Consider the following 17,830-nt stretch of genomic DNA (forward strand, 5'->3'; position numbering starts at 1 on the left):
TTTTTAAAATGATAGCAAGTAGTATTTTTTGCACGTGAAATCTGAAATAATAATTTAGGAATTTTTTTTCCCCATTGCTTTTTTCAGAGAGAATAGGAGAAGGAGAGAGAGAAACATGGATGTGAGAGAGACACATCAATTGGTTTCCTCCTGCACAGGCCCCAGCTGGGGCTGGGATCAAGCCTGCAACCAATGTACATGTCCTTGGCCCGAATCGAACTCAGGATCCTTCAGTCCGTGGGCTGACGCTCTAACTACTGAACCAAACTGGCCACTGCTGATTTAGGAATTTTTAAAACATGTTTTACAACTGAAAAGAGTAGCCCTTAAGTTAAATCACAGTCAATGCAGCCTTCCCTGTTAAATGAATAGAATAGGATAGGGTAGGGTAGGGTAGGGTAGGGTAGGGTAGGGTAGGGTAGAGTAGAATAGAATAGAATAGAATAGAATAGAATAGAATAGAATAGAATAGAATAGTAGAATAATAAAATAAAATATAAAAATGGAAAGCAAGAAGTCATCCTTGCTATCTTCTATGCCAGACTTAAATAGTGTTTTGCTTTTGTGTTTAATTTTAATTGATGGTTCTATTTCTGAAATAGCGGTGTTTTGTTTTAACTTTCAAGAAATTTTACTTTATGACTTTGACTTATTTAATTTTTTTTTAGATTGTTCTCTAAGATTATATGGGTCATCCTGTAGCCAATTGGGTTTCAAAAATTCGGATGTAAATATTGACATTCAGTTTCCAGCCATTGTAAGTACAAAATGAAATATTGGAATTTTCATAGAGTGGTATGGCAATTCTTTTTTTCAGAATGAACTATAGTTCACATATGAATATAATTTAGAGATATGCAGATACTTTATGTGTAATGGTGGCTGCTCTTTTTCCTAAAATTTCTATTTCTATGTTCTTTTGCCTGTCTTCAGTTTTAGGACATTATTTTTAATACTCTACAGCTTTTCATACTTACTTTACTCTTTAGATCTTTCATACTTCAAACACTGGTATTCTCACCATATGAATCCTGTGGGGTTATTTAGGTTCTGCAAACTTGAAACGATTAAATTACCTTGGTAAAGTCAACTTTCCAGTGCAGGAAAGAATTTTAGATTTTAAGCAGTGTAGATATATAACTTTTATGATCTGAAAGCTTAATTTGCTTCTGGGTTTCCTCTTTTATACATCTACTTTATTAAAATAATTATGTTTTTGAAGAACCACACCTGACCTAGCTTTCTGGTTTAAACATGATTCAAAAGCTTTTGATGAGTTAGAATTTTAAAACTGGAAGGCACTTTAGTGGATTATCCATTTATCCACTGGTGGTTTCCATAGCTCAGATACAGGTGGTTCCTGCCCATTTACCTGGGTTGCTAGTTAAAATATAGATTCCTGGGTTCCATCCCCAGATGTTCTATTTCACAGCCTCATTCTGACTGCTATAGCCTTATGGTCAGCTGACCAAAAGATTTTACTATTCTTTTAACCTTAAATTATGATTAGTAGTTTACCAGCACAGCAGTTGTTTTAATCTCATTCATTCATTCATTTAGCAAATATTCATTGAGTCTGTGTTGTGTCCCAGGCACTATACTAGATCTAGAGGATAGAACAGATATGATTCCTCCCTTGTGGAACATATATCTAGTGAAGGAGATAGGTAATTACATATATGCAGTAACTATTGTGAGAGCTATGCAGGGAAACAAGGTTCTGTGCCAAAAAACAAGGGACATGCACATACAGCAGTCATGAAGGCCCTTTAAAGAGGTAACATTTAGGTTGAGCCCCAAAAGATAAAAAGGGGTGAGAGGGGGGTGAAAGGGGTTGAAGTGTTTCAGGCAGAGGGAACAGCATTCACAGACACCTGACTCAGTAAGGAGCTTGGCCTATTCAAGGAGCTAAAGGGAGGATTGTTTAGATGTGGTGAAGGGACCAAGAGAAAGAAGAGCATATGATAGGATGGAGCAGTAGGCTGGGGCCCAACAGACGGGATCTGTAGGCCATGGTAAAGAATTTCATTTGACCTAAGGGCAGTAAAAAGCCACTGGGAGTTTTAAGGTGAGGCATGACTAGATGGGATTCATGGTTTAAAATAGTTTTGGTTCCTCTGTGAGCATCGATTGAAGAAAGGCAAGACTGAAGTGGAGATGGGGTAAATGATCTGTTGAAATAGTCTCATAGAGTGAGAGGTAATATTGTTTGACAACTTCTAGCCACAACTTTTGAGATTTGCTGAGAGGCTAAGTAACTCAGGAATTAGTTAATTAGGAGTTAACTGTAGTAGCTCTCTCTTGCCCACACTCATCTTCATTTGGTGCTCATTTCTCTGTCCCTGACCAACTTGTGCACACAGCATACTGATTAATATCTTCACTCTGGTCGTAATGTTCTTTCTAATTTGGATAATTTCAGATGACTGTGTGTTATCTCAGTGAAGCAAAAGTACTTACAGATTATTCGATGTATTCACTGATTTATTTTCTAGATGTCTCAGCCAGATGTTCTCCTACTTGTTCAGGAATGTTTAAAGAACAGCGGTAAGGCCAAATTCTTTCTACATTTTGCTCTTAAATGTGTCTTTTGTCTATAATTTGAATGTATCATTTCTGAAACATTGAAAATAGGAAGTCATTGTTTTAAAATTATACTGGTAATATCCAAACAAAAACCAAGGCAAATGCCTATAACAAACTAGAGTCCTATTAGTTGTTCTACTATGCAGAATAACCATTTTGTAAGTAAAGCTTTTAGCTTGATAATGTCATAATTTGTAAGGATTAAATGAGTCCTAGACCAAGATTAAAAAGACAAAATATGTAAAATTTACTCTTGAGGGTAAAACTAAAGGGTAATCTGCTTTACTGAGTGGTTTAAATTAATACTTTCTAACGGCAAATAGGTGTGACCCAACCCTGAATAATGAACCAACAGTAGTAGTTCCTAGATAGATTCGTCAGTTGTCTAGGTAATGTCCAGCTTGGGACTTTATGGCTTTTTATGCTTTCCATAAGTCTCATCCAACTGTTTTATCTCTTGAATTAGTCTTTCCTATCTTTCTTGTTGAATTAAACATGTAAACATATTTTTTTACTTTAGTCAATGTTTTTTGACCCTAAATATTTTAGTAGCTTTTGTAGCAATTCTGTTTGAATAGCCTATCCATATTACTAACTGCGTTATTCATATACTATTTAAACATTCTAATTCAATAATATAGTCATTTTCAGTCAGTTTTACAAAATAAGGGTTTTAATTAATGTGATTACTTAATTCTTGAATATAATAATTTCCTTTCAAGTCATCCCAGAGCTTTACTTAGTAATGGTCTTGAAAAAGGCTGAGCAGATAAGTCACAACTGGAACTTGTACTTTACCTAGTTCTTTTTTAAACAAAAGTATAATTAACTTACTTAATATTTTTTCCTTCTTTCCTCAGATTCTTTTATTGACGTTGATGCAGATTTCCATGCTAGGGTGCCAGTGGTGGTATGCAAAGAGAAGCAAAGGTCTGTTTCTTTAAGTTGTTGATACATTATGTATCAACTTGTCAAAAGCACTTGTACTTCACTAAATCTTAGTGTCCAACTTCTAGAATGATAAGCTATGTGGTTAATTTCATAGGCTTACTACTAGCATTCTCTCTATACTTTTGGCAATTGATGCAAAAGGAAACTTCTGTTTTTAAGAGTAAAATTATTTAGAAGGAAGAAATAGAGGAAGGAAGCATTTTGACCCATTTCAACATGGCAAGAAAACAACTTCAGTTATTTACTCTGATCACCTTTTGCCATCTTTTTTAGCAGCATTTGTAGCACTGCTAAATAGCAATTATTATGACTTCACCCATGTATCTCTCCCTCCATCTGGAAGTACTATCAATACTATAAGTGGGTGATTTGTAGGCTGTAATGATTGTTCACTGGGCAGATTTCTCCAACTCTTGGGAGAACACTCATACTTACAAGTATAAATTCAGGCTCCCATTTGAAACATTTTATAGTATTTCCCTTATTTTTATTTCCTCCCAGAATAGTTTTAATATATGAAAACACAAAGTTTTTAGTTCTGAAAAATAAAATTTACTCAGAAAATAGCTGCCCTATCTTTTTAAAATAAGAAAACACAATTTCTTTAATGACACATAAAGATTTAGTGAGGTTTTTTAAACTTTATTTTTAAAGTACTTATCAATGCAAATTAGTTGTTATTGGCATAAAAGATACCTTATACCTATATAACACTTTTATCTTTCTTTTTTTCCTTCCCATCCTCACCCATGACCCCCCCAGTGGTCTTTCTTGTAAAGTGAGTGCAGGAAATGAAAGTGCTTGTCTGACAACAAATCACTTAACTGCCCTTGGAAAACTAGATTTGAAGCTGGTTCCTTTGGTGATTGCATTTAGGTACTGGGCAAAGGTAGGTGTGGTGCTTAAATACATGAATACATTCTGTGTATGCATAAGCAGTATGCTTTGATTTTTGCATGGTCAGTTTAAATCTTCAATGTTCAGATGCATATTTATAGACACCAAGAGAGTAGGCGTGTGAATATTGGAACAGAAATTTAATGTGCACAAGAAAGGAAATACAGTGTTTCTGTTTCACTATATAACAGTATTGCTCAAAAGATCAAAATGACTTATAGTGCTTATAATAAATCAGATTTGTGGGTGAAATCCCAGAGGATATGCCCAAGAATTTACATTTTTAACTAGTTTTATGAGGTGATTCTTAGGCATAAGAAAGTTTGAGGTAAAGCTTCATTTCCAGTATTATATCCAGAGACTCCAAAAAATGAAAGCCACTATTTGGTCTTGCTTATTACATTTTCATAATGTTTTAAGTACATTACCTCAATTAAAATTCCAGAGGAGCATTTACCATTGCCCCAAAATGTAAGGTCCCATCTTGATTATAAAATTGAGTTGCTCTGCAATTGCTTTATAGAGAAAATCCAAAGCTTTACTGATTAATATATAGCAATAGCAATGCATAGTTCCTGTTGCTTGGGTCCAGAGTAAACAGAGAGTGTGCCACTCTTAACTGGGTGTATTGATAATTAGAGTATGCTATCCTTTGAAAGCTGCCACCTGCTTTATCACTAAATAGGCCATGCTTTTTTTTTTTTTAATCCTCACCCAGTGACATTCTTAGAGAGAGGAAAGGAAAGAGAGAGAGAGAGAAACATCGATCGATTGCCTTCTTTACGTGCCCCAGCCAGGGATCAAACCTGAAACCCAACTATGTGCCCTGACCAGGAATTGAACCAACAACCTTTCAGTGCACAGAACAGCATTCATCCAACTGAGCCTCTCTGGCCAGACTAGGCCATGCTTTTTAAGTTGGTTTCCGTTAGTGATCATGAATCTGCCCACATTCTCTCCCTTAATCACCTATGTGCTCAAAGCATGCATTTTCAAGGCAGGTGTTTTAACCAAGTGAACGGATTACTGTGGATGTCAAAAAATGAAACAGCAAATATTATTTTAGGTCCTTCACAAATAAGTGTAGTTAACAAGATTAAAATTTTGAAATTACAGCTGTTACTCGAAACCACAATATGTGGTTGCTCCAAAAGTATAAGGAGATTTTACATTTTGTCGCTGTGGTGTTTTATTCTGAGGAGTAAATTATATAATACAAGCAAAGGAAGTTACAGGCTTTAGACAAAATTATGTAAACGACAAACTAGTACAAAAGAATGCTTGTCCGTTTTTCTCTCATCCATAGCTCTGCAGTGTAGATCGACCTGAAGAAGGAGGTTTGCCACCCTACGTGTTTGCCCTGATGACCGTGTTCTTTCTCCAACAGAGGAGAGAACCCCTTCTGCCTGTTTATCTAGGACCATGGGTATAAGACTTTTTGTGGTTATATATTCAATATTGATTTTTTATTTCAGGGCCTTACAATACCTGTGCATAATTTCCAAACCTAAAAAACTGCTCAGAACTTACATGAATTTATTTATCCGACTAGTGTGAATATTCATACCTTTCACTGCTGAAACATTCATGTACTTGCTTACAAGTACTCTGCTGGGAGGACTTTCCTGAACTGAAGAAAACACTTGAGTTGTGAAACACATACCATCCTGAGGGTTTCGAACAAGAGGAACAAGAGGTGTACCTGTGTTAAATTTATCACTTGGTACACACTGTCTTTGGGTACAGTCTTATAATTTGATTCTTGAATTATGTATCACCTCCAGACACACTGTAGGAAGCATTTCGTTTACTATAACTTACTTTCTGTTTCTAGTCTTTAGTTCTCTTTCTTCCCCAATCCCTGTGAAACAAAGAATATAAATATTGCTATTGATGCAGAACTTAGTAGTCACTTCTTGAATAATACTTTGGTATTATCTTTAAGAAGAATTAAACTTTTAATCCCTAGGTATTTATCGTGATAAAGTCTGTGTACACTTAACTTTACAGAAAGTCTCACTTGGTAACTGGTACATTGGGTATTTTATATATGTACATATATGTACACATATATTTTTTTTTTAAATTTCAGAGAGAGGAAGAGAGAGGGAGAGAGATAGAAACATCAATGAGAGAGAATCATCGATCAGCTGTCTCCTACACTCCTGCTACTGGGGATTGAGCCCACACCCCGGGCATGTGCCCTGACCGGGAATTGAACCATGGGTCGATGCTCAATCACTGAGCCACACCTTTCTTCTTACTATGTGTAGAATTCTCATTATTTAAGGAGCATGTACCAGAGCAGTAGTTCTTTACTGTGTATACATAGAAGAAGAAGAAAAAATTATTATAGGCAAGTTTTTCTTTTTACTGAATAGATTGAGAATTAAGCAGCACCCTTTATCTGCCAGGGCCTAGGAATAAAGATTAATGCAGAATAAGCCCTTTATAAACTCTGTCCTGGCATAAGGAGTTGCAGTCTATTTTGTTCCCAGGTTGCCTAAAGGGAGTTCTTTTCATGTTTGTAGTACTGAAATCAAAGAATTCAGGGCCTTGAGAAGGTATCTCTGCTAGACTACTCTCCCCAGGTGGGAAAAAAGAGAGAACAAAGTCAGCCCTTAGTTAATAAATAACCCTCTCTGTCAGCCCCAAGTAGGGGCCTGTGAAAGTCCGAATGACTTTCCCCCAATTAAGCAATTCATTGGGGGAAAGGAAAGTCTTTTCAACAAGTGATGCTAGAAAAAATAAACACTCATAAGGAAAAAAAAGAACATTACATCTTTGCCTCACAACATACCCCAAAATTAACTCAAAATGAATCAAAGACATAAATGTCATAGTTAAAACTATAAAATGCCCAGAAAAAAGCCTAGGAGAGAAATCTTTGCAGCCTGGGAATAGGCAAGGATTTCTTAGGTAGAACATTAAAAGTATAAACCACATCAATAGAGAAAAGTATTGATAAACTCTTTAAAACTTTTTACTCTCTAAAACCCATCAAGAAAACAAAAACATAAGCCACAGAATTAAAGAAAAATAGTGAATATATAAATCTAATAGTCACCACACTTCATATTTTCTGGAGTGTTTTCTGTAAGAGGGGTTTCTTTCAGTGAGCAAATCCTTAACTGAGCATTTACCTGTGCTGGACACTGTTCTGGATGCTAGAGTTAGAGCAGTGAGCAAAACAACATCCTTGTCTTTGAATTTATATATCCAGTGAGGTGAGAAAGGTAAATTAGTATATATCAAGTGGCAGTAATTTCTCTGAGGAAAAAATAAACCAGGGAAAGGACAAAAAGTGAAAGGGAAGGATCTATTTTGACAAATATTTGAGCAGAGACTGAGTGCATTGAGGGAGAGTGGGCTACCTGGTGGTTAGGGGAAAGGACCTGCTGAGCAGGAGGAGTAGCAGATGTCAGCTGTGAGCCAGGAAGATGGGTCAGAGAAGTAGCAAAGAGCCAGATTATGTGGGCATTCTCTATGCCCTGGAAAGGACTGCGAGTTTCATCCTGAATTTGAAGGAAATCGTTATAACTGGGAGCAACATGATCTCTCTCTTTTTGGAGGGAAGGATTACTCTGCTAAACCAAAGAAATAGTCCATTTGATGTGGACATACATTTGGGAAGTGGTATACCACATCCACAACCTTCTCCACGTTCGTTGTGTACATTGACCTGTTTCAAGGCTATGATAAATCCCATTGTACACTAAAGAAGCCTGTTCAGATTAGTTCTGCATTTCATAGACCCTTTAAACCCAGACTGTTTTCTTCAGCAATTTACATCTCAACAGCATCAGTAGAAACAGCTTCTTACATTTATTGAGCATTTACTACGTGCCAAACCCTGTGTCTGAATCCTTTATTTCCATTATTTCATATCACAACTATCCCATGAAGGAGGTTCTAGTGTTACCTCTTTAAACAGAAACCTGAGCTCTAAAGAAAGTACATGAGGAAGCTGAGATTTTTTTTCCCCATTTCACTTTTTTTTATTGAATTTATTGGGGTAACATTGGTTAATAAAAGTATACAGGTTTCAGGTGTTCAGTGCTATAATACATCATCTGTATATTGTCCACCACCCCAAGTCAAATCTCCTTCCATCACCATTTATCCCCCCATAACCTCTTCTACCTAGCCCCACCCCGGGAGCTGAGGTTTGATCCCAGACAGGTTTCCCACAGAACTCATGGCCTTAGGCTGGGCTGTGTTGCCTTCTCTTAGACTATTTACGAAAGAATTATTTCACAAAAATCCTATCTATCAGATATATTTCATAACTGATACCTTTTACATTTTCAATGAACCATGTATATCTTTTCATTCCTTTCATTATATTTCATAACTGATACCTTTCACATTTTCAATGAACCATAAGTGTGTTATCTTTTCATTCCTTCCAGTATTAATATGCTCTGATTGATATAAAATTGTTTCTGCTTTATAATAATATATGTCTAATTTTTCCCTAGATTGAAGGATTCTCATTAAATAAACTAGGCAATTTCAACCTGAAAGATATTCAGAAAGATGTTGTGGTCTGGGAATACACTGATAATGCCACAGGGGATGCAGACACAGCAAAAGAAGAGGCACCAAAAAAAATACCTGTTAAAACGGGACAGGTCTGTTCTCTCTTATTTCTCATTTTACCATCTGTTTTTAATTCTGTCATTAATTGTAGAGTTCATGAGTTAATCAGTCCTCTCTTCTTTTCTCAACTATCTTAACTATTTCATTGATGTTTCATTTCCTAGTCTATGCAGTCCTTTGAATAGATGAGTAATGAGAAAAGGTAAAATTTAAAACATTAGATTTACAGCTATTAATGTAGTTCTGTGTGCAAGGTCCTGTGAAAGATACTGAGAATTCAAAGCTAAATCCCTACCTATCATCAAAGTACTTAGATGGTATTTATGAGGTTTAAATAGATGAAAAGTTAACCTCAGGTTATTAAAATAACAATGAATAATTATATGAACTTGTTTCCATTCATGCCATTAGGGTGGGCAGGGAAATTTATGCATAAGAAAAGAATTGCCATTTGAATTTCACACAAAAATCTGAGCAATATAATTATACTTAGTAATAAGAATAGAATTCTGTCCCAAATTGGGGCAAGACCCCACAACCTTCCTTATAACTCTTTGGGGTGACATGACAGTAATATCTACAAATTACTTCTGAGACCAGGATTTTAATCCCAGCTTTACACCCCGTAGGTCATGTCACTCTCCTAGTCCATGCCTAGGAAGAAGAGGTAGTGATGAATCGTAGATGCTCCAGTTTTGTTTTCTAGAGCCCTGGAGTGGAGAAGGAGGAGGTGGTGCCTCTCTTCCTCTGCTGCCCACCAGCACAGCAACAATTTTATCTGTGTCCTGTTTGGGGTTTCAGTAATGGATAAGAGCACAGGCTGTGGAGCCAGAATATGTGAATTTGTATTCCAGCTCTCCCACTTTCTAGCTTGTGTGTCCTTGGGCAAGTGACTTAATCTTTCAGTGTGCCCCAGTTTCCTCACCTATAAATGGGGATGATATTGGTACCCTCTCATAGGGTAATTGATTTACATATAGAATGCTTAACTCAGTGCCAAAAAAGAAAATGTTCTCTACTTTAAGGAAACAAAAATAATAACAAAAAATAGCTTAAGTACCACTAGCCTAGATAGGTCGAAGTTCTCTTAAGTTCCATATTACAGTATCAAGTCATTTCAGTGAGGTGCTTAAAAATCCTTAGTAATGTTGAAAAAGGCTTATGGGTAAAGAGGTGAAATTTAGTAAGGCTTTCAATTTCCGAGGATTTTCTTTGTGTCCTCAACTATAGTGTTTGGGACCTAGACAACTTCCATTTTCAACCAGGTCTGCTTTGTAAATCCACCTGATGACTTTGTCGTACTAGACAAAGTCATGGTGGAGATTTCGTGGTTAATAAAATACTCTGCCACTTGTTTTGAAGTTTGATGTAAGTGCAATCGGGAACAAATTTATACCTTAAAAGGAAAAGCTATTACTGTAAGTCCAATTAAATACATTTTTATGCTATTTGGAGAGAGTTGTCATGCTGCCGCTTCTGTAAGTGAGATCTAGGTACTGTCAGAATCGCATGGCGTGGTGAAAGAGCACTGTACTGGGATGGGAGACACTGTTCTCGTTCTGCCACTGACAAGCAGTGGGACCTTTGACAAGCCATGTAAACTCTTCGGCTTCAGTTTCTTCGCTTGTAACCTATGGGAGCTGAACTACATTACCTCTTAAGAACATTTTACAGTTGTGACATGTTTCAGTGATAAATGGATTTCTTGTACTTATCTAAGTAAAAAAATACAGAGAGCAACCAAGTCTGCTTTCCCTTGTTTCTGATTTAATCCTCATAACTATCCTGTGTTATAGGTGGTATCATCCCTACTCTGCAGATAATGATAGCGACCATTTTTTGAACATGTGTGCCAGGCACTGTGCTAAGCTCTTTTCAGACACTCTCTCACTCAATCCTCCCAACAACCCTTTGAGGTGGGTACTGTGGTCCCCATTGTTCACATGAGGAAACTGAGGCTTAGGCAACTTATGCACCTTGACTAGGGTCATACACGGCTAGTACATGGCAGAACTGGATTTCAGACCCAAGCCTGTCTCATTCCAAAGCCAGTTCTCTTAGCCACTGTGCTGTACTGCCAACTGAGAATGAAGAGCTGAGTCACAGCAGTTAAGAACTATGAAGTGGCAGAATTATATTGGACACATTTTTTTTCCTGTTTTAAGTCCTATGTGCTTTCCAATATATTACATCACAGTGTGTTCCAACTTGTCAAGAGTCTTTGAATGTAAAACTAGCAGTAATTTCTGATATCGAGTTATTTGACTTTAAAGTCAATTTAAAATCACTGGCAGATTCAGTGAGCTTACGTAGCTTCTCAGAGCAAATGAGAGGAGCATTTTTCCTTTTGCTGTATGCTTCTAGCTGCTGCCCATTTCCGTGTGTGACATTGTAAAGGAATCCTCCAGCAGCAGAAACAGAGAGAGCTCAATGCCAAGAGTAGAAACAGATGCACAGTTCTCTCCACCTGTCATTAAAACTTCAAAATTAGGAGTGCTGTCTGATTACATGCAACTGACTGTCTATTCCTATGATAATGACACAATTTTAAAATACTCTAATCCCAGTAGTGAAAGAATGCTATTATTCCACAAGCAAAATTAAAACTAGGATGTGATTTATCTAAATGATTTGTCAAATTCATATCTTTGCTAAAGTTTTTAAGATTTTTTTAAATTTGATGCTTTTGAATGCTCTCTAATTTTTCAGATTGTGCTGACATCTGAAATGCCTGTGTTTCTCCTTGCTATTAATAGGTGTCATTAACTTTTGATTTAAAACACCAACCTTCAGTACCAGTTGGGCAGCTCTGGGTGGAATTGCTTCGATTCTATGCTTTAGAATTTAATTTGGCTGATTTAGTGATAAGTATCCGAGTCAAAGAAATGATATCTCGTGAATCAAAGGATTGGCCCAAAAAGCGCATTGCTATTGAAGGTATCTCATAGTGTTTATCTTTAATTCCTTTTTTTTTTTTTAAAGTACCCTTCTAACAGCATGCTTTTTATTTCAGTCTCTTTTCAAGCTCCTATATGTAAGGTAGGCCTGACCCTAGAAGTGAAATAAGTAGGATCTTGCATGTGTTACAGTGGTCCATGGGACCAAACTGTTCATTCTGAGTTTTTTTAAATTTCAGCAATAAGATATCTTAATTACTTAAGCAACTAAAATAATGGCTGGCTGAGTCCTTTCATTCTTTGTAAATTGCTTAAAAACTTGAACCCTTAAAAAGTTTTCTCCCAGTTATATAGGAATCTCCTTTCCTCTTTTAATGTTCTCATTTCTGTATTTTAGATTCAGTCTTTTCATGGATTGTTGATGTTGTTTAGTTTTACAGAGGTTGAGGAATATACTTATTCTCATGAAAAATAACATTCTTTTGTTAGATTCCTCACCGTAGAAAGGATAGCTATTTTTGGAATGTCTGCAGTAAGATTTAGAACTTATTCACGAAAATTCTTCTTCTAGCAAAGGCTCATTTAATTGAAAACATGTTTAAAAGGCACACTAGTGTGGCCCTGGCCAGGTGGCTCTGTTGGTTGGAGCATCATCCTGTACACCAAAAGGTTGCGGGTTCGATTCCCAGTCAGGGCATATACCTTGGAGGCAACCAATCAGTGTTTCTCACATCAGTGTCTCTCCCCTTTTCTCTTTCTCCCCCCCTTCCCCTCTCCCTCTCACTAAAACATATCCTCAGCTGAGGATTAAAAATAAAGGACACACTGATGTTCCCCATAAACTTCATTAAATGGACTAGCTTTTCTCAGCTTTTCAAAGTCAGGAGGTTGAAACCCCTCTAGAAATCTTAATTCTCCTTTAAATAATTTAAAGAATCTCCTAAATGGAATTCTTTTATTTTTGCTTGATTTTTTTTTCAAGCTTTATATTGCATAAGAGGGTTTTTCTTTTTTTGTTGTTTTTTTTGTGGGTTTTTTTTTTTTTAGTTTTTTTTTTAGTTTTTTTGCGTTTTGCATAAATTCTGTGTGCAGTCATAGGGATCTCACCTTTTTAAACCCTCCCCTGCAGTTTCTCTGGCTCAGCTCTTCTGGCCAATTGCCTAACCTGCTGGAGTCTAGGGGAGGAGAAAAGATTGAGAGAAGTGGTGTCTCCTCCTGGTGCCTCCCTCTCGCCCCTGAATTCAGTCCAGCCAGTTCAGTGATGGGGCTTCCCAGGGCAGAAGAGTGGAGGTAAGCTCTACAAACCACAGGGCCTGGCTGAGTGGGGAGGCAGAGCACTCAGCAGAGCCTGGCGGGAAGCCCTCACTTCCCCAGGGCACGAGAGCCACACTCATGACATCTTTTTTACCTCCACAGTCATGAAACACATTAGGGAAGGGGTACTGGTTCAGAACAGAATGGGTTCTCTTCATAGAGCAGATATTTAAGAAAACATTTCTTTTTGTTCTTAAACTCTTCTTACTCCCCATCCCCAAGTTTTTAAAAGCATAGATAAGATACATGCTAAATTTTACAGTTGTTTGTTTGTTGTCTGTTTTTACCTAGAGCAGGCTAATTTTTAAAGCATGTAATACAAATGTGTGCAGTGGTGGATTTTTTTTTTTCATTACAGATCCCTACTCTGTTAAGAGAAATGTGGCAAGGACCCTAAATAATCAACCTGTGTTTGAATATATACTTCATTGTTTAAGGACAACCTATAAATATTTTGCTCTTCCACACAAAATTACAAAATCTAGCCTTCCAAAGCCTCTGAGTACTATTCCGTGTATTTCAGAACATTCTAAAAAAGGAGCAAAGTGTGATCCAGATTTACAAGCGAAAAATGATAAACTCAAAAACTCAGCTGTGGCTCAAAGTCCCAGTGCTCCCAGTTCAGCTGCAAACACCTGCAAGGTACAGTCACTTACTCTTAAAGAGACTGCTGAAAGCTTTGGAAGCCCACCAACAGAGGGAACAGGAAACACACACATCAGTGTGCAGCTGGAAAACACAGATTGTATCGAGGCAGAAGTCAGTCGTGATGATCATGAGGATGGTAATGTACACCATCGAGAAACAGGAAGTAAAACAGAGAAAGAAAAAGTTGGAAGGGAGGGCAAGCATCCTTTGACCACTGATGCTCAAGATTTAAGCAGTAGCAAACACGGAGAGCCTCTCATCTCTGGTAGCACACGAAATACTGAGACAGGTCGCGATTTGGATTTAGAAGGCTTCCAAAATTCTACAGCAAAAGAATGCGATGGATTTGCAACTTTAGATAACCACGTTGATGTTGATGAGGAAAGCTTAGAAGGTACTGATGAACTAGAAGACACTCCGAGCCACTTTGCCCCTTCAAGACAGGGCCAGACATCAGGAGTCATTCACTCTGAGGAAGAGCAGGAGGAGCAGGACAAAGACCCCAGGCTGCCTGTTACCCGAAAAGATGAGGGCGATGGTGCCAGTGAAGATGAGTTAGACAACGCCTACGCTGGGTCAGGGGGTGGGGGCGCACTGTCTGAAGATGAGGCTGTAGGCAAGTCTAAGTGTGAAGACTTGAAGGAATGTGGAAAAGATGTGGATGGAGCTCTGCTAATGGAACTTAATAAAATCAGTCTTAAGGAAGAAAACGTATGTGAAGAAGATCCGACTGTGGGTCCATCTGATTTCGTCTATGAGTTTAGTAAACTCACCTTCACCAAAGGCAAGGTAGGTAATCAGCGCCAATCCTAGACATAGAACTGGGAGACTTGAAACAGCTGTAATGCATGTGATTGCAATTTTATATACTAGAACAGGGCTCTCCTCATTTTGGTAGTGATGAATGAGTTAGTCTTTTACTCCACTACTCGTCCATTTCCCTCCTAGACTCATGAGAATTTGCATAGGAGAAAGGAAATGCCGTTGGTAGTGAACATAACTGCCTTTTCCTCTTGAGTATGCCATCAGATAGTTTGTTAAACGAATTTTCATTCCTTTGGAATGTGAAGGGTAGAATGTGTACCTAAAGATTCAGGATCCCTTTGTTTGGCAAATAAAGTTTTACCTTGTTTTGCTTTGCCTTCTTCTTGAAGTCTCCGACAGTAGTGTGCAGTTTATGCAAACGAGAAGGTCACCTAAAGAAGGACTGCCCTGACGACTTCAAAAGAATCCATCTGGAACCTTTGCCACCACTAACACCCAAATTTACAAATATCCTAGATCAAGTTTGCATCCAGTGTTATAGTAAGTTATTAACATTTCTTTTGATTTGTTAAAGTATTACACTTACATTTTCTCAAAAGTCATCTGAATCACTAACCTGCTAGCTCCATTGTAGGGACTAAGTCTGTTCCATTCTTGGTTGTATTTTGGGACATACAATAAATAATTGTTAAAGACAGGGAGGGAAGATCTTTAAAGTCTTAAGATTAGAGTACTACCATTTCCCAACTGGTGTTTCTTGAAATGAGTTTCTAGGTACAGTTAGTTAATAGTATTTTGTGACAAGAAGTATTCCACACTTCCCTGACCGGTGTGGCTCAGTTGGAGTATCTTCCTGTGTACCAGAAGTTCTCCTATTCGGTTCCAGTCAGGGCACATACTTAGGTTGTGGGTTCCATCCCTGGTCAGGGCACATACAGGAGGCAACCATTCAGTGTATTTCTCTCACATTGATGTTTCGTTTTCTCCCCCACCCCTTTTCCTCTCTCTTTAAAATCAGTGTTGTTTTTTTTAAATGTAAGAAGTATTCCACAGGTCAAGTAGGAAATAACTCTACCCCCTGTTCTCTCCCTTAGAGATTCACAGGCACATTAGCATAATAAAGACTTCTGAGAAATACTGTGGTGAAGAATTTATTTAACTCTTTAACAATATTTCCAAAATTGAGCATAGAAAACTTTCGGTTAATGCTAATTGATAACCTACATAACAGCCCTTTAAGAAACACCGCATCTGGGAAGCATTGGTATACAAAGGTTTAAATTTCTACAAAGAAAAAACTTTAAAAGAGAGGGATGCAGCTACTTAGAGTAGTACTTGAGCAGTCGTGTTGCTACATCTTGAATTGTCTGTTCGTGTTAGAAGACTTCATTCTTAACGAGTGATTTACTTTTTAAACCTTTTTGGAGGTTATAAGCTATGAAAAGGAACTGTTAAATATATGTTCATGTGCATTCTCACAAATTTTTGTATTCACATTCTGGGAGAGTTCCCTGAAAGCTGCCCTTTTAGAGCTCTGGGTCACTGAAACCCAGTACTAGAACCCTTGTTCAGGTTAGTTTTCATTTCAGAAGAGTTCTTGGTGATAGGATCTTTTTATTTGTTAAAAGGCATCCTCCTTAGCTCTGGCTGGTGTGCCTCAGTTGGTTGGGTGTCATCCCGTGCACCAAAAGGTTGCCAGTTCGATTCCTGGTCTGGGCACATGCCTGGGTTGCAGGCTGGGTCCCTGTTGGAAGATGTGCAGGAGGCAGCCGATTGATTTTCACTCTCACATCAGTGTTTCTCCCTCCCTCCCTTCCTCTCTCTGAAAATCAATTTAAAAAGAATCTTTAAATAAATAACAGCATCCTCTTTATTTTACATTGCCTGTGCTGTCTACCAAGAAGACACAAAATGTAGGAGTTGTTTTCCCTAAGCCTATTAGGTTTTATTTTATTAAAAATACAGTTTTCAGAGATTGTGAACAATCTTCGTTTCTGATTGTTTCTCTTTATTTTAAACAGAGGATTTTTCTCCAAGTATTGCAGAAGATCAGGCTCGTGAACATATACGGCAAAACCTGGAAAGTTTCATAAGACAGGAGTTTCCAGGTAAAGTATTTATTTTTTTCCAGGTAAATAATTTTTTACCTTTACGAAAAGAAAGGTAGCTTGACCTTCCTTCAGAAAGCTTCCATGTGTTGCAGTCACATTACTTTTGAGAATGAGAATGTAATCTTGCAGTAATGGGGACAGAACTTCAGTGTGTGGCATGCCTAGGGTGGTCCTTGGTCTGCCCAGTCCTAGCTTTCCAAGAGAGAAGACAGCTGCAGTGTAGGATTTCTCTTAGCAGATGCCACAAAGTGAATTTCATTGTGGACTGTGTTTAGAGTCAAAGTTCCCACCTCTAAAAAGTGAATTTATTTAGAAAGTAGTAAGCTTCCAGTTTTAAATATGTTTAGGTAATCCACATCTTCCTGAAAATGTCCTGAAATTTAAGGATAAAGTGGCACTTGGTAATCTTTCACGCCATCTAGAGCTTGTATTTATTTAAAGTAAAGATTAAGAGAAAATATAATAGATGACTGAGTAATAAGAGAACATAATTATGAGATTAATACAGAATAGTTAACTGGGTATTTTGATTCATGAGAGGGACCTTTTGATCCAAAAATTAAATGTACTCAGGTAATTAGTTATTACTTTTCATATATCCCTAACAGGAACTAAATTGAGCTTGTTTGGCTCCTCCAAAAATGGATTTGGGTTCAAACAGAGTGACCTTGACGTCTGTATGACAATTAACGGACTTGAAACTGCTGAGGTACAGTGACCACATAAACTTCCATTTGCTGTGGCAGTGTGATTTGACAACCCTGACTGGCAGTACAGCATGGTGTTTTTCAAATTTATCAGGGCACAATCTGTCTGGCCAAATACAGTAAGAAGTTTAGATGTGAATGTGAGGAGTAGAAAGGCTTATACTTTCACCCTAGCCAGTTTGGCTGAGTGGATAGAGCATCCACCCGCAGACTGAAGGGTCCTGGGTTCGATTCCAGCCAAGGGCACATACCTTGCTTTCAGGCTCAGTCCCTGGCCTTGGTCGGGGCACGTGTGGGGGCCAACCAATGGATGTGTCACTCACATCAATGTTTCTCTTTGTCTCTCTCTCCC

General features: G+C 37.7%; 1 protein-coding gene across 10 annotated transcripts in view; it reads left to right on the forward strand.

Moving 5' to 3' along the window:
- TUT7 (terminal uridylyl transferase 7) overlaps positions 1-17,830 on the forward strand; it is a 51,495-nt gene that overhangs the window by 9,203 nt on the left and 24,462 nt on the right. For all 10 annotated transcript variants that reach the window (XM_081152112.1, XM_081152108.1, XM_081152104.1 and 7 more), the window contains exons 6-16: positions 669-757; positions 2,496-2,547; positions 3,447-3,516; positions 4,300-4,426; positions 5,741-5,860; positions 8,916-9,068; positions 11,793-11,973; positions 13,606-14,684; positions 15,050-15,200; positions 16,682-16,768; positions 17,380-17,480. In XM_081152112.1, the coding sequence (XP_081008238.1) occupies positions 669-757; positions 2,496-2,547; positions 3,447-3,516; positions 4,300-4,426; positions 5,741-5,860; positions 8,916-9,068; positions 11,793-11,973; positions 13,606-14,684; positions 15,050-15,200; positions 16,682-16,768; positions 17,380-17,480 (2,210 nt within the window). The remainder of the gene's footprint in view (positions 1-668; positions 758-2,495; positions 2,548-3,446; positions 3,517-4,299; positions 4,427-5,740; positions 5,861-8,915; positions 9,069-11,792; positions 11,974-13,605; positions 14,685-15,049; positions 15,201-16,681; positions 16,769-17,379; positions 17,481-17,830) is intronic.

Source organism: Miniopterus schreibersii (genome assembly GCF_964146895.1).
Source record: "Miniopterus schreibersii genome assembly, chromosome: 11".
Taxonomy (NCBI): domain Eukaryota; kingdom Metazoa; phylum Chordata; class Mammalia; order Chiroptera; family Miniopteridae; genus Miniopterus; species Miniopterus schreibersii.